The following is a 15438-nucleotide window of genomic DNA, read 5'->3' on the forward strand; positions in this document are numbered from 1 at the left end:
ATCTTCCAGAGGACCTGGTTTAATTCCCAGCAACCACATTGCAGCTCACACCTGTCTGTCTGACACACACATGCACAGGCAAAACACCAATGAGCATTTTTTAAAAAGGTGACAATCTGTCTGAATCTAGAAAAATGTTAAAAGTTTTGTATGAGGAAGTAATAGGGTCAAATTTGTTGGGAAAATACTTCAGACATAAGACAAATATCAATGAAATTTTTTGTTTTGTTTTGTTTTGTTTTTCAAGGCAGGGTTTCTCTGTATAGCCCTGGCTGTCTTGGAACTTACTCTGCCTCCTCCTCAGTGCGAGGATTAAAGGAGTGCATCACAATTGACTGGCTTATTTATTCATTTTTTGTCCCTTACTTGCAGTACTGGAGATTAGAAAGACTTTAGTTTATGTGTATGAGTGCTTTGCCTGCATGTGTGGCTGTGTACCAACTGCATTCCTGGTGCCCAAGGAGACCATAAAAGGATGTTGGATCCCCTGGAATTAAAGTTACAGATGGCCAATCCCATCATATGGTTACTGGGCGTCAACCCCAGATTCTCTAGAAGAGCAGTCAGAGCTTCACTGAGCTATCTTCTCTAGTCTGTAGCCAAGATTTTTAAAGATTTAAAGATTTACACAGGAATTACTCACATAAATTATTATCCTAAGCAAGCAATAGGGTAAATACAGGAAATATGCTATTTTAATAATGAACTGAGACAAAATGTTTCTCACTGTGTAGCCTGGGCAAGCCTGGGAACAGCAATATTCTTGCCTTAGCCACCCAAATGTGTGAGATTACAGGTATATGAGATTACACACTCTGTTTAAGAGTCCCACCAAAAGTTAATAAAAACATAATATAAACACACAGGAAAATCTGCAACAATTAAGACTGTACAGATATATGCATGACAATGTATTTACAGAAGTTTAAAAAACTAGGAATACATTTGGTATAATCTCATTTTTTGCTTTATGTATTTGAGAGTATAAATGTACCATTGTGTAAATGCATATATATCTAAATATACTATACATTCATGATGCTCTGTCTATTCATAAATCAATCAATCAATCAATCAATCAAAAACCTGGAAGGATACATATGAAAATATGAACTCAAGCATAATTCATGATTTTTCTTTTACTTTGACTTTTACTTAGTAAATATATTATTTGTTTATTTTTTAAAGACTATACAGCTACTTGAAGGAAATATTTATTATAAAAAAATCATAATTTAAAATATCTAAAACTAGTGCTAAGAATGTGGCTCAGCTAGTAATGATTGCCTAGCATGCAAGAAGCGTTGGAATGATCCCTAAATGAGATAAAACCAGGTGTAGTGGCACATAACTGTAATATAAGCAATTGAGAAGCAGAAGGAACAAGTTCAAGATTATCTCTGACTATATACTGTGAATTCTAAGCCAAGCTGGACTACGTGATCCTCTCTCAAAACACAAAACAAGCAAACAAACTAACCTATACTGTTATTTCTATTAAATCAGCTCTCAATCAGTCAGAATATAGAGAGTGATGCTCAAAAGACAAGTTAAAGCCACAGTTTGCATAAAGGTTCTCCAAGAGTAGTCCTGAGCAAGCAGACTCCTAACAGAGTTTAACTCTCAAGCCCACTCAGCCCAGTGAAGAAAACTGGGGATGGACCCAGCATCTGCACTTTAACAAGTCTGTTAAATTACTGTGATGATCACTGAGGTTTTTGGGAGACTATATTCAATTCTTAGTTATCAAGAAAAACTCCAATAAGGCCTAGGAATACATTATTAATAACTAGGCAACAACAGTTTGGCTCTGATTAGCCTTCTATTACAACTATGCACAGTGAGAAGGATGGGTTGAAGGGAGTGATGTTGAATAGAACTGAAAATCTGATGTACTCACAGCAGATTAGTTAACCACTGCCTGCTAAAACAACCAAACAGAGGTGGGGCAAAAATAAACAATGCTGTTTCTTTTTTCCTTTGTCTTCCTCAGTAATGTAGTAACAATAGTGAAAATTTTTCATTTTGCTTTCTTTTTGGTTGTTGAGACAAAGTTATGTCAAGGTAGACCCTGCTAGCCTGGCCTGGAGCTCATAACCCTCCTACCCCAGCCTCCTAAGTACTGGGATTACATAAATACGGCACCAACCCAGGTAAAATTACTATCCCAAGATTGCAATAAATAGTAATACTGAACTTTAAAGAATTGATAAACTAGCATAAAAGAAAAAAAGTGTATATGTGTATACACATACACACACACACATATACATATATATACACACACACATATTCATCCAGAAACACTGAACAATCAGCCTCCTTGACATAATGGTATTTAAAGAATTCTAGATCTGACTAGTCTTGGTGCATACACATAATCCCAGCACTCGGGACAGTGCTGAATTATATATTATACAATCTAGGCAGGAGGATGACAAGTTGAAGACCAGCCTAAACAATATATTAAGCTCCAAGCCATTCTGGGTAACACAGCAAGACTCCACCTCAAAATAAATACGATGGAGGTATCACTCAGTGGTGGAGTGCTTCCCTAGCATTTGAGAGGCCGAGTTTAATCCTCAGTATTGTAAATAAGCAAAGCACTACATCCAGCAGCTGCAGTATATTCTCTTTCCAAATGCACATAGTATATTCACTGAGACAGATATACACTGAGCCATTAAACAACAGTGTCTCATGTAGCCTAGCCCTAGCCAGAATATAACTGATAATGTACCAAAGTACATTTCATGAGTCTTACAACTGCTGGCATCAAAAATTTTGATAAATGAAATATAAAAAGATGTTGGCCTAGTCTTAGTATCTTTCAAACAAATAAGAGTAATTTTCAAATTTTTATTATCTTTTGTAGTCTTTATAAACTATATGCCTGTGGAGTTACTTCCATACAATTTGTGAAAAACACTTTCATAATCAAATGGCTCTTGGAAACTAGACTAATTTTATTTTATAGGGGTTAGAGATACGAAGTTTAAAAAGATCTCATTTTGAAAAGGAAGAGCCACAGCTCTGAGTGTGCTCCCACAGACTGGAGACTCACAGGAGAGACCTTCCTTCAACACAAGCACTTACATTTCACCTGAGTGGCATGCACCCACACATCTGCATTTATGCTTGCTTATTTGTGCTTACAAGAGAGAAGTAAAGGTTTCAAGTTAAACCTTAGAAATGATCATAAAGATAACCCACTCACTGTGGAGCGGTGGTGGTGCATCTCTTTAGTCCCAGCAGTTGGGAGACAGAGGCAAGTGGATCTTTGTGAGTTCAAGGCCAGCCTGATCTACACAATGAGTTCTAGGATAGCTAAGGCTTTGGTAGAAAAACCTTGTTGCAAAACCACAAAAAAAAACAAAATAATACAAAAGACAATTCACTCACAACAGAAAGATCTGTTCCCTTAAATCCAGGAGATTATACTTATTCTTGCTATACAACACTGCTTAAATGTTAGGCAGCCCTGGCTCCTTCTGTATTAGCCCAATTCAAAAGAGCGCACACACACATACAACAACTCTTTGTTGTACTTGTGGCCATTGCCTGGAATGATTTAACAGTCCATTACTTCTCCCAGCTACCAATGAGCTACACTCCAAGGCCAATGTCCCATTTTAATACCCTGACAGTCTCCATCTCATAATTCTTGCAACAGTTATTAATAGCAGAGTTCAATAAAAACTTTGTTTTGTACCTTATTTTCAAGAGTAGTTAAGCAAGTACTAATACCATAAAATTTTAGGTGAACGTCTGAAAACCATGTTTTAAGTCCATCCTAGCCGGGCAGTGGTGGCGCATGCCTTTAATCCCAGCACTTGGAAGGCAGAGGCAGGCGGATTTCTGAGTTCGAGTCCAGCCTGGTCTACAGAGTTAGTTCCAGGACAGCCAGGGCTACACAGAGAAACCCTGTCTCGAAAAACAAAAACAAAAACAAAAACAAAAACAAAAACAAAAACACAAAAAAATCCATTCTATTTACTTCCACATTTAGTTAAAAATTATTAGACACTGTAACATAAGACAACAATATAAATATAAATAATTTGGTGTTTCTATTAAAAACATTTCTTAACATTATATTTATTTACGTGTGCGTGTGCGTGTGTGTGCGTGTATACACATGCCATGATATGTATGTAGAAATTAGAGGACAAGTTGATGGGGTGAGTTTTTCCTTCTAACATGGAGACCAAATTCAGGTCATCAGGTTTGGTGGTAAATGCCTTTATTCACTGAGCCATCCCCTGGCCCTATTAAAATTCTTTAAAAAAAATTTACTACATATGTTTAAGATATATAACACATTATTAGGAGATACACATATAACTGGGCATGGTAGTACAAGCCTTTAATCCTAGGAGGCAGAACAGAGAGACTTTTGTGAGTTCCAGGCTAGCCTGGTCTACACAGTGAGCTGTTGTCTCAAATAAAGAGACAAATAAAATTTACTATATACAGTCGAGATGGAGAGATGTCAGCAATTAAGGGCATACACTACTCTTATACACTGTTGGTTCTCAGTACTCACACTGAAAGACCTACAACCACATGTTAATGCCAGCTGCAGGGAGATCTGTCTTCCTAAGTACCCAAGCACAACTGCCTTTACCAACACAGAAACACATACATACTAAAAATAAATCAGGCTAGAGATTTAGTCATCAGTAGTTAAGAACAAATATTGCCGCAGAGGACCCAAGTTAGGTTCCCAGAACCCATATCAAGTAGCTCCAGGAAAATCTGATGCCTCCAAAGGCACTCACTGTATTCTCATTCACAAACCTATATATAGACATAAACACACACACACACACACACAAATTTAAAAAATAAAAATTTTAAAGATGAAATAAACTCCTTTTTTTAAAGTTGCCATTGCAAGCTGGGCATAGTGGTGCACACCTTTAATTCCAGTGCTTAGGAGGCAGAAACAGGTAGGTCTGAGTTTGAGGTCAGCATGATCCACAGAGAGTTCCAGGACATGTGATGGGAGTGAAATTACCATGTTGAAACAAATTAACACTCACCACCCCACACAGGTACAAACCTACTAAAATTCTAAAACTGACTGAAAGAAGCCATCTAGGAAAGGCTATGGAAAACAAGTGAGTTTCCTGGAGATGGCCCACCATTTTGCATGGCTTTGATTGGTGCACTCTGGAGAGGCACAGCCCCAGAGACTTTGTCCTAGGATTGCGTTTCACTGCAGACATGCCTTTCCTGCTACTCATAGCCTAATGATTCCTGGGCATCAGCCTACCCTATTTCCTGCAGATCAACATGAAGATAACTTTCATGAATTAATGCTGTTTAGATGAATTAATGATTTTATAGCATTCCTGATTTGACTCAATTTTAAGGAGATGGTTTTAGTAGTTTTTCCAGAAAGATCTAATAAAGTTAGAATCTAGAATAGATTATGCCCTTCCTCATACAATTGTAAGTAAAGGCTGCATAATAAGAAATACAATGAACTTTCATAAATTACACTAAGGAGAAATAGGCTTGGGACAGATTTGTGATCAAGGAAAAACATTCATTCTAGGTCAGGGCCAAGGATGAAGCCACAGGTGTGCACTATGATAAAGCGAGACCATGTGAAACTGTTGCTTTGAACGTACAATGAGCTTATAGAATGAAACACTACTGTGAGCTTACTATTGACATCTTTCTATAACTCCCTTTTTGTGTAACATTTTATCTATGAGGTAATTTTATAAAAAATTTTGTCTAAGAAGGTATAAACTGCCAGAGAGAAGACATAAAGTGTGACTTTTGGAGCTCTGCTCCATCCACCAAATGTATGTAAATGTATATCACACACACACACACACACACACACACAAAAAAAAAAAATAAACACATAAGGAAAAATTTTAGAGAGAAATACTAAAGGTGGTAGTACATCTTTAATTCTAGTTTTCAAGAAGCAGAAGTGGGCATATTTGAGTTCCAGACCAGGCAATATTATATGATGTGTCCCTGTCTTCAATCAACCAATCAATACAAAGAATAACTGAAGAAGTTAGTTATGTGGCATCAACTTCTGGATTCCACACACATGCACATACACCTACAAGGACATGGACGTATACCACATGCAAAAAACAAAATAGGCTGCCTTGGTGAGATGACTCACAGGTAAAGACATTGCCACTGAAACCTAGCAACCAGAGTTCAAGCCCTACAACTAACTCCATAAAGCTGTTCTCTGACCTCCAAACATATGGGTACATGTAATAATAATAATAATAATAATAATAATAATAGAAATAGAGATAACATATATTTGCATATAAAGACCATACATGTGATATTTAGTAATATGAATTAATATCATTATAATATCTTTAAATAAATAAGCTAACTGAAAGATATATTTTCTAAATCCTAAGAACATAATAGAATATACTCAAATATGATTTGTTATCCAAGGATTAAATATAATCATAAAGGACAATCTGAGGTTGGAGAGATGGCTCAGTAGCAAAGAACACCAGAAAACTGGGGTTCAATCCCCAGCATCCACATGGTGGATCACAACTATCTGTAATTCTAGTCTCAAGGGATCTGACGCCCTCTTCTGAACTCCTTGGGCACAATGTACATATGGCACACAGATAGAAATGCATACAAAACACCATGCATAAATTAAAATTTTAAAATTAAAAGAAAAAAGAAGGACCAACTTAAAGAGACATCTTGTTTCAATTGCTTTTATCTGCCATCAATAGATAAGTACTTTACTTTTATTATACCACAAATATTTCAAAGTGATACATTATAACTTTGTGTTCAGACTCACCTGACAAATCTAGCTCCCCTGTGGAAGACAAGTTAGCCAGACTCCAGCTATCACTGCGGGCGGCTAAGACAAACTTGTGAGCATTGATGTGCCTGTCCCCAACCTTGATCTTCAAATCACTGAGGAAGAAAATATCCAAAGATACAGAAAGAAAAATGTCATTATAATTTGGTAAGTTGGGATTCTTACCTGACAAATACATGGATAATGATTATCAACATGAATCTGCAAAAGAAAAAATAAATCACAATGGCATTTCCACACTCTGAACCATACTTATATGTTGCTGGGAATATTTTAACTTCTACCTCAATTCCATGGGATAATCTACTGTCAATTACATCTAACAGGATTCTAGTGGCGAACCTACAAGCTAAGCAGGATACTTAGTAGTAATCATACATAGCATATCTTATGCAGTTTGTATCCACATAAGCCAGCAGAGTAAGAAATGTAGACAGTAAAAGCTCTAAAACTGTGGTATTGATTTGCTCCAAAACCGTGTCAAACAGTGGTAAACAGAGAGACTATGGACAATTTAATTCACAAAAAAAAAAAAAAAAAAAATGTCAAGAACACAAAACCTAGTGTCTGGTCTCCTGTCTCCATTAAAAACATTCAGCCCCATTATTAACCATTCTTATCCAGCCATTTATCAAGTAAAGAGGTTGAGACTGGGTGGCATATCATAAAATCTCAGTATGCTGGGATCACAAGTTTGAACTCAATCTGGGCTACATAGCAAGACACCGGCTCAAAAAAAAAAAGCAAACAAGAAAGAGAGGGAGAAATACACATATCATTATATAAAAAAAACTCCCCCGAAATGTGTTTACTCTGAAATGTCAAATGTTATGAAAAAAAAAAAAACATATGAGCAATTAACTGAAACATCATGATGGCCCACTGTGCTGACGGGATTGTGCCATATGGCTGGCCATATTCGAAACAAAGAAAGGTGCCAACATGTGGCACTTATTGAAACTGCAGCACTGGAGATGCAGTGGGAAGAACAAAAATTCAAGGTTATCCTTGACCAAGCCAAATTCAGGACCATCCTGGGCTACAGAAGATCTTCCCTCAAAAATAGGTAGGTAGGTAGGTAGGTAGATAGATAGATAGATAGATAGATAGATAGATAGATAGATAGATAGATAGAGTAGCACATGCCTTTAATTCCAATATTCAGGAAGGAAGATGAGGATCTCTAACTTCAAGTTCAGCCTGATCTACACAGCAGGTTGCAAGTTAGCAGGGGCTACATAATGAGACCTTATCTCAAACAAACAAATAAAATAAATGGCACCACTGGTAATCACTCCTCAGTATGTATCCACTATTCTAAGTTGTTTAAGATTAATTATCTATGACTTAATTTAATCTTCACTCTGACCCTAAAATGAGTAGGACTGATCATCTCTTGTTACAGATCAGGAACCTAACAAGCCATAGCTCAAGACCAAGAGCTAGTAAGTAGCTTCTAACAAAGACATTGCTAAATTGTTTTCATTGGTTTGGTGTTGGTTTGTGTGTATGAGGGCAAAGGTGAACATGGAAACAGTGTGCATGTGGAAGCCAGAGGACAACTTTGGTGCCATTCCTCAGTTGCCATCTACCTGTTACTGGGTCTCCCAATGGCCTGGAACACACTCACTTAGGCTAGGCTTGCTGGGCAGTGAGCCCCAGGGGACTGCCTGTCTCTGTCCTCCTAGCACTAGGATTTTAAGTGCCCAGATTTTTTTCACATGGGTTCTTGGGATCAAACTCAGGTTCTTGTGTACTTTACTGATGCTAGCCTAGCTCTTATTTTTTGATTTTTATGAAGTCAAAACTCAGTCTGATATAGCCTACACTGGACTAGACTTCACTGTGAAGCAAGGCTGACCTCAAACTCATGATAATCCTCCTCTCAGTCCTGAGATTACAACTCTGAGCTATTACATCTGGTTCACTATTAATAATTTTGATTAGAAATAAATTAATTTGGCAAGAAAATAAATGAGAAACCAGGCCTAGAAGTGTAGGCAGATTTAATTCTGTCTTCCCGAGAGGCTTGAACAGGAGAAATTACAAGTTCAATAGCAGCCTGGCCAAGGTAGTGAGACTGTCTCAGAACAGGGTGAAAAAAGAGTGGAGGACACAGCTCAGCAGTACAGCACTTGCCTAGCATAGGAAAAGTCCCTGTTTCAATCCTGAGGAGAACAAAGTAAGAGAGAACAAGGAGAAGACTCTGTGATACATTAGAAGTGGACAGGGATGAAGAAAACAGTACAGCTTCTGGTTCCAGGAGCTTACCTGTACTGTTCCTGCTCATAGAGACCTGCCACTATGGCCAGCAAGCGGCTGATGAATGACTCACTGCTATTCTCCTTGTTTGCTTGTGCAGCCAAAAGTGTGCATCTTTTCTCTGTTTCTGCCAGCTTCTTCTGCAGCTTGACATACTCTTGTCTTAGAAGCATCAAATGCTTCTCCAACTTGGCCACCTCCTCTGCAAGGGAAACAAAGAATGCTTATATGGCACAAGCAAGCAAATCACATTTACCATGCCCTAGCTATGTGGTCTACTGTTTGTGCATAATCTGAAAGAATCAAATATGACTTTTGGGCTGGTAAGATCACTCAGCAAATAAAAAGCACTTGCTGCCAAGCCTGAGGACTTGAACTCAATCTCTAGGACCCACAGGACAGAAGGAGAGAACTTACTCCTGTAAGTTGTCCTCTGACCTTCAGTACACACATTGTGACATGCATATGCCTACACACACACACACACACACACACACACAAACACACACAAAATAAATAATAAAAATTCAATAAAAAAAAAAGAGGCCCAGTGAGATGGCTTAATGGGTAAACACATTTGCTGCTGAGCCTGACAACTTGAGTTTGATCCCCAGGACCCACATGGTAGAACGAAAGAACCAACTCCCTTAGGTTGTCCTCTGACCTCTACTCTCACCTGTGGCATGGACTCATAAATGTATATGAACACATACTAACATACACACATAAATGTAAAAAGAGTAAATAAGCAAGATGCAAAACTAAACATTTTATGATTCTAATTTAATGTAAATATTCACATACATGCAGAATAAAAGGCAATCAACTAACAAATAGCAAGTATGGCTGAAAAGGAAATAATTTTTTCTTTGTATTCTGTTCATTACTTTATAACAAATACATCTTTTCATAATTAGAAAAGAATTTTAAAAGATATGTTTAAAAGCTAACATGATCTTCATACATATACACACAATATGTATATATGTGACCATTTTTTTCTCTTCTTCTAGAGGATCCATACTTAATAAATGCCTGACATAAAGAACTGGATACTCTCCCAGTCTCAGGTATAAATCAATACTCCCAGGAAAATAAACATGAAAAGCACTTATGACAACAGTAACATTTTTTCTAGTTCTATTTTTATTTGTCCCACAAATATTGAAATCAAACATTTGTCTTTATAAAACATGCATTCATTTGTACATGTATAAGTGATCTGCCTGCATGTATGTATGCTTGGTGCCCACAGAGGTCAGGAGGGCACCAGGTCACCTAGTACTGGAGATAAAGACAGATGTAAGCACTATATGGATGCTGGAAAGCAAGAGCTGCAAGTGCTCTTAACTGCTGAGCCATCTCTCCAGCCCCCAAACATTTTCTTTTCTTTTCCTGTTTTGGTTTTGATTTTTTTTTTTCTTCCAAGACAGGGTTTCTCTGTGTAGCCCTGGCTGTCCTGGAACTCACTCTGTAGACCAGGCTGGCCTTGAACTCAGAAATCTACCTGTCTCTGCCTCCCAAGTGCTGGGACTAAAGGCGTGCGCCACCACCGCCCGGCTTGTTTTGATTTTTTAAGACAGGTTTTCTCTGTGTACCCTGCCTGTTCTGGAACTTGGCTTCAAACTCAGAGATCCACCTGCTTCTGCCTGCTGAGTGCTGGAATTAAAGGTGTGTGTCAATACCACCTAGAGATGGAAACAATACTTACAATAAACCTGGTTTTGAAAACAAAACAAAACAAAAAATCAGCAAGTTGGACTTAAATTTACCCTAAGCATCTTAAGTTAGACTCAGATCACTGATTCTGAAGGGCTCTTCACAGTGACTCAACACTAAAGAGGCAAGAAAGGGCTATGAATCTCCACGGGTTAAATACTGAACAGAGAGAACTCAACACCAGCATGGGAAGTGCAGACTCTATGTCACAGAACAGGGAGGTACCACAGCACAACAGAAAGGAAAAACTTACCCTGAAATCTACTTTACAATTCACACAAGCAATTAAAACCAAATTTGCCTACAGAGATACTTCTTGTCAAGACACTGCAACAAGAATGCTAAAAACATCATATCCTGCTTACTTAGGGTCAGAATGTTTCTGACTTGGGTTTAGTCCTATGAATGCTCTTCTTAACCCTAACCCCCCAAAAATACTCCTTATAAAATCACCTTATAATTTCATTTACTAAAGACAATTCTTTAAAATAAATAAGTAAACAAGCTTATATATTCTTTCTTAAAATGTAACCTTTATTCATTTTTTAAAAGGGGGGAGGGGGCAGGCTTTCACCATATCACTGCCTGGCCTGAGTAAGATTCTGTATTTGGACCAAGCTGGCCTTTACTCCCAGAGTGCTAGTACTAAAGGTATATGCCACCTGACTATACTGGAATTCACTATGTAGACCAAGTTGGCCTCAAACTCACTGACATCCTCTTGCTTTGCCTCCCCAGTGATGAGGTTAATGGTATGCACCACTACACCTGGCCCCTCCACTTAAATTTTAAACATTGCTGAATCTTTAAATCTTGCTGCAAAGTGCATCCTTTAAGCATTGTAACTTAAAAAGCCACCAAACCAAAATTACTACCACTGTACAGATCCCTGAGTCCAACTCTCTTGAGAAACCTGCACTCATGTACTGGATATGTCTTTTCTTTCCAAAGCTCACCTGCCCCCACCTCAGCATTTGTCCTTAAATCTAAAGTATGTGCCACCTCTTATCTCTTAATTTAAAAGTTTTTCTTCACTCAGACTGACCCTGGAGTTCTTTTCTGTGGCAGTCAAGGATCTGGCTTTCCCTGATGGAGGTCCCTAAGCACAACATGTCTCCTTGCCTCTGCTGATTGGAGCCACTCAGAATACATCACTTATAATATTGCTCATTTAATAAAACCTATTATAGCTATAAGATAACTAATTTTCAGCAGTAGCTTCTTCTTTCTCTCCCTCTAATTTACCAAATTAAGCCCACAGATGTAAGTAATAAGATGTATATTTCATGAATGAATCTGAATACATGAATGATGTCAGCAACTTGTATTCAGTTCCCTCATGTCTCCCCATCTGCTCTTCACCAGCCCAGTCTGAGGCCAGGCATTTGGTGTTTTGTTTTGTTTAATTTTATTTGTTTAATGTATGAGTGATCTGCTGCATATATATCCACAGGTCAGAAGAGGGCATCAGATCCCTTATAGATGATTGTGAGCCACCATGTGGTTGCTGGCAATTGTACTCAGGACCTCTAGAAGAACAGCCAGTGCTCTTAATCACTGAGCCATCTCACCAGCACAAAGGTGTACTTTTTCTTTCCTTTCCTTTCCCTTTCCTTTTCTTTTCAAAAAAGATTTATTTATTCATTATGTACACATCAGTCTTCTACATGCATGCCCAAAGACCAGAAGAGGGCACTAGACCTCATTATACATGGTTGTGAGCCACCATGTGGTTGCTGGGAATTGAACTCAGGACCTCTAGAAGAGCAGTCAATGCTCTTAACCTCTGAGCCATCTCTCTAGTCCTTCTTCTTCTTTTTTTTTTTTTTTTAACAGCTGTACTTTCTAACAGTTTATCAGTCTTGCTTTAATCCAAGAGTTCAAGACCAAAAAGAGAAAAGAAAAGAAAAAACTAAAAGGAAAGAAAGAAAAGAAAAACAAACCGCATTCAGAGCCTGCAAAATAGCCCAGTGTGTAAAAAGAGCTTGTCCTACAAATCTGATGCCCTGAGCCTGGGACTCACAGTGAAAAATAGAATCAACTTGTAAAAGTTGTCCTCTGACCTCCACACATGCACAGGGGCACATGTGCACATACCTATAGAACGGAGTTAAAATAAAGATGCCGAGGTCTAGAGAGATAGCTCAGAGCGAGAGCATGTTTGTGCTGCTACTCTTGCAGAGGACAGGGCAAATGACTCTTCTCCAGTTGGCCTCCATCTTGACTACTCCATCTTGTCTTCCCTACTCTCCAGCAGAGCCCCCTTTAGTAACTGATTCCTCCATTACCTTCCTAATCTTAAAAGTTGGCTTCTAGGCACACTACTGGGTCACAATAATAAAATCACCCAATCAACGGCCTGACAGTTTATTTAAGCTCTCTGTAGAGTCAGACTTCGTATTAGCAACGTTATTTCCGGCTTCTTACCTCTGCCCTCTTCTTTTCTGGTTCTTTTTCTTACATAACCTCATTTCCTCATCTGATAACCTACTTTTAAAAGATTCAATTTTACAAAATTCAGACATATAACAAACTTTTTTCCTTAAGTGTGGTCTTCTGTTTGTGCACATTTTACTGTCACAACCATGTGTTTACACATGTTTTATTCAAGGTGAGCATCTAGGTCACCTGCTCACCCTCTGCTTCCCACTCGGGAAAACCTCCTCTGAGTTGTAACACTCCAGCTTTCTTAGTCCTTCTCTCCTAATGGAAGCATAGCCCATTGGTACTACAAGTCAGCCACAAAAAAAAAAAAAAAAATCCCAAATCAAACTTAACATCCTCCTCAAATCAACACCCCCTTTATATTTCCACCTTACGTATTTCCCAGACCTGGAAATGGAGTTATCATTTACAAACTATTCTCATCTATTCACAACAGTATAGCACTGTGGAACTGGGACGGACTTCAGTGGATATAGCATTTCATAACATACAAACTCTGTATTCCATCACCAGCACCCCATAAATGAATGTGATAGCACAGTTCTATCATCCTACCTCCTAGGATTACTTAAAAATTCAAGGCCACCATTTGTAGCATAACCTGCTACACACACACACACACACACACACACACGAACAATGTATAAATTATTTAGGGCTAGCAAAAATGTGCAATATGTACACACTGAAAACAATAAAACATTGATGACAGATATAAGCTGGAGAGATGGCTCAGAGGTTAAGAGCACTGTCTGCTCTTCCAGAGGTCCTGAGTTCAATTCCCAGCATCCACATGGTGTCTCATAACCATCTGTAATGGGATCTGATGCTCTCTTCTGGCCTGAAGGCATACATGCAGTTAGAATGCTGTATACATAATAAATTAATCCTTTAAAAACAAATTCCTTCAGGTTCTCTGTAGATCAGAATTCTAAGATTTAGATGAAAATGCAAAGAACTTATTAGACAAATTTTCTAAAAAAAAAAAAAAAAAAAGTAAAATATTTACAAGTCTCAATTTCTACATTTGTGCAAATGCTACAGAAATTAAAACAGTATTGTGTTGGGAGCAACACAATTTTAAAGAAATGCAATACAAAGAAAACAAAAACAAAAAATCCTTACAAATAGACCTTCATATGCACAGCTAATAATTCAGCAATAGTGGCACAACACTTCAATAAGCAAACATGGTCAGTTTAGAGTGATTTGATAGCCATATGAAAAACACAAACCCCAATTTATAGCCTACTGTATATTGAAATTAACTCAAAATAACAGAATGAACCTACTGAATATGTAGCTAAAACACATGCTGGATACCCTAGAACTGGAGTATAGTTGGTTGTGAGCCTCCTGATGTGGGTACTGGGAACCAAATTTGGGTCTTCTGGAAGAAAGGCAAGTGTTCTTAGCTGCTGAGCCATTTCTCCAGCTCTTCTAATAACTTTTTGCTGAATAACTATCTACAGTTTCATAGAATATAGTTTCCCAAAATAAAAAAGAGGAAGAAAAAAGCTGGACCTGATGCTGTAATACTCTGTAATACAGCTACTAAGGAAACCAAGATAGTAGATGCAGGGTTGAAGCCTTGTCTGGGCAACTCACAAGACTGTCTTCAAGAAGAGAGCTGAGGATAGACTGAAGAGTGCCACATTCATAGGGGTGCTTGCCTAATAAGGAGTTAGGCTTTAGAATAAATCCATAGTGTATGCAAATGCACATATCATGTATCCATGTGTACATACACATGTGTATAAACATGCACACACACGCACACACTCGCACACACACGAAGAGAGGGGGTGATAGCACATGTCTATAATTCTAGCATTTGGGAGATTGAAGTAGGAGGACCAGAATAAGTTCAAGGTTATGGTCAGTCAAAAAAGAAATTTTCAGTCCACAAAACCAATAATATTTTTGTGTATGCATGTGTGCTTTTTATCCCTACCCCAATTGGTGAGATTACTAAAATCTGTAGTGCTATATGCAGCTTCTTCAAAAGACCTATTTTTACTATTTTAGTTATGTGTACGTGTGTGTGTCTGCACATGAGAATGTGCATGTGAGTGCAGGTACCTACAGAGGCCAGAGACAACAGATCCTCTGGAGCTGGAGCTCAGACAGTAGTGAGCCACTTGATAATGGATTCGAAGAACCAA

General features: G+C 38.1%; 1 protein-coding gene across 1 annotated transcript in view; it reads right to left on the minus strand.

Moving 5' to 3' along the window:
• The window catches only part of Ankfy1 (ankyrin repeat and FYVE domain containing 1), a 77221-nt gene that overhangs the window by 49149 nt on the left and 12634 nt on the right, over positions 1-15438 (minus strand). Inside the window, exons 2-3 of the mRNA XM_028787253.1 lie at positions 9119-9311; positions 6824-6942 (exon numbers count right to left, since the gene is read on the minus strand). Of these exons, the coding sequence (XP_028643086.1) occupies positions 6824-6942; positions 9119-9311 (312 nt within the window). The remainder of the gene's footprint in view (positions 1-6823; positions 6943-9118; positions 9312-15438) is intronic.

The sequence above is a fragment of the Grammomys surdaster genome, unplaced genomic scaffold (assembly GCF_004785775.1).
Source record: "Grammomys surdaster isolate TR1022 unplaced genomic scaffold, NIH_TR_1.0 125621, whole genome shotgun sequence".
In the NCBI taxonomy this organism is placed as follows: Eukaryota; Metazoa; Chordata; class Mammalia; order Rodentia; family Muridae; genus Grammomys; species Grammomys surdaster.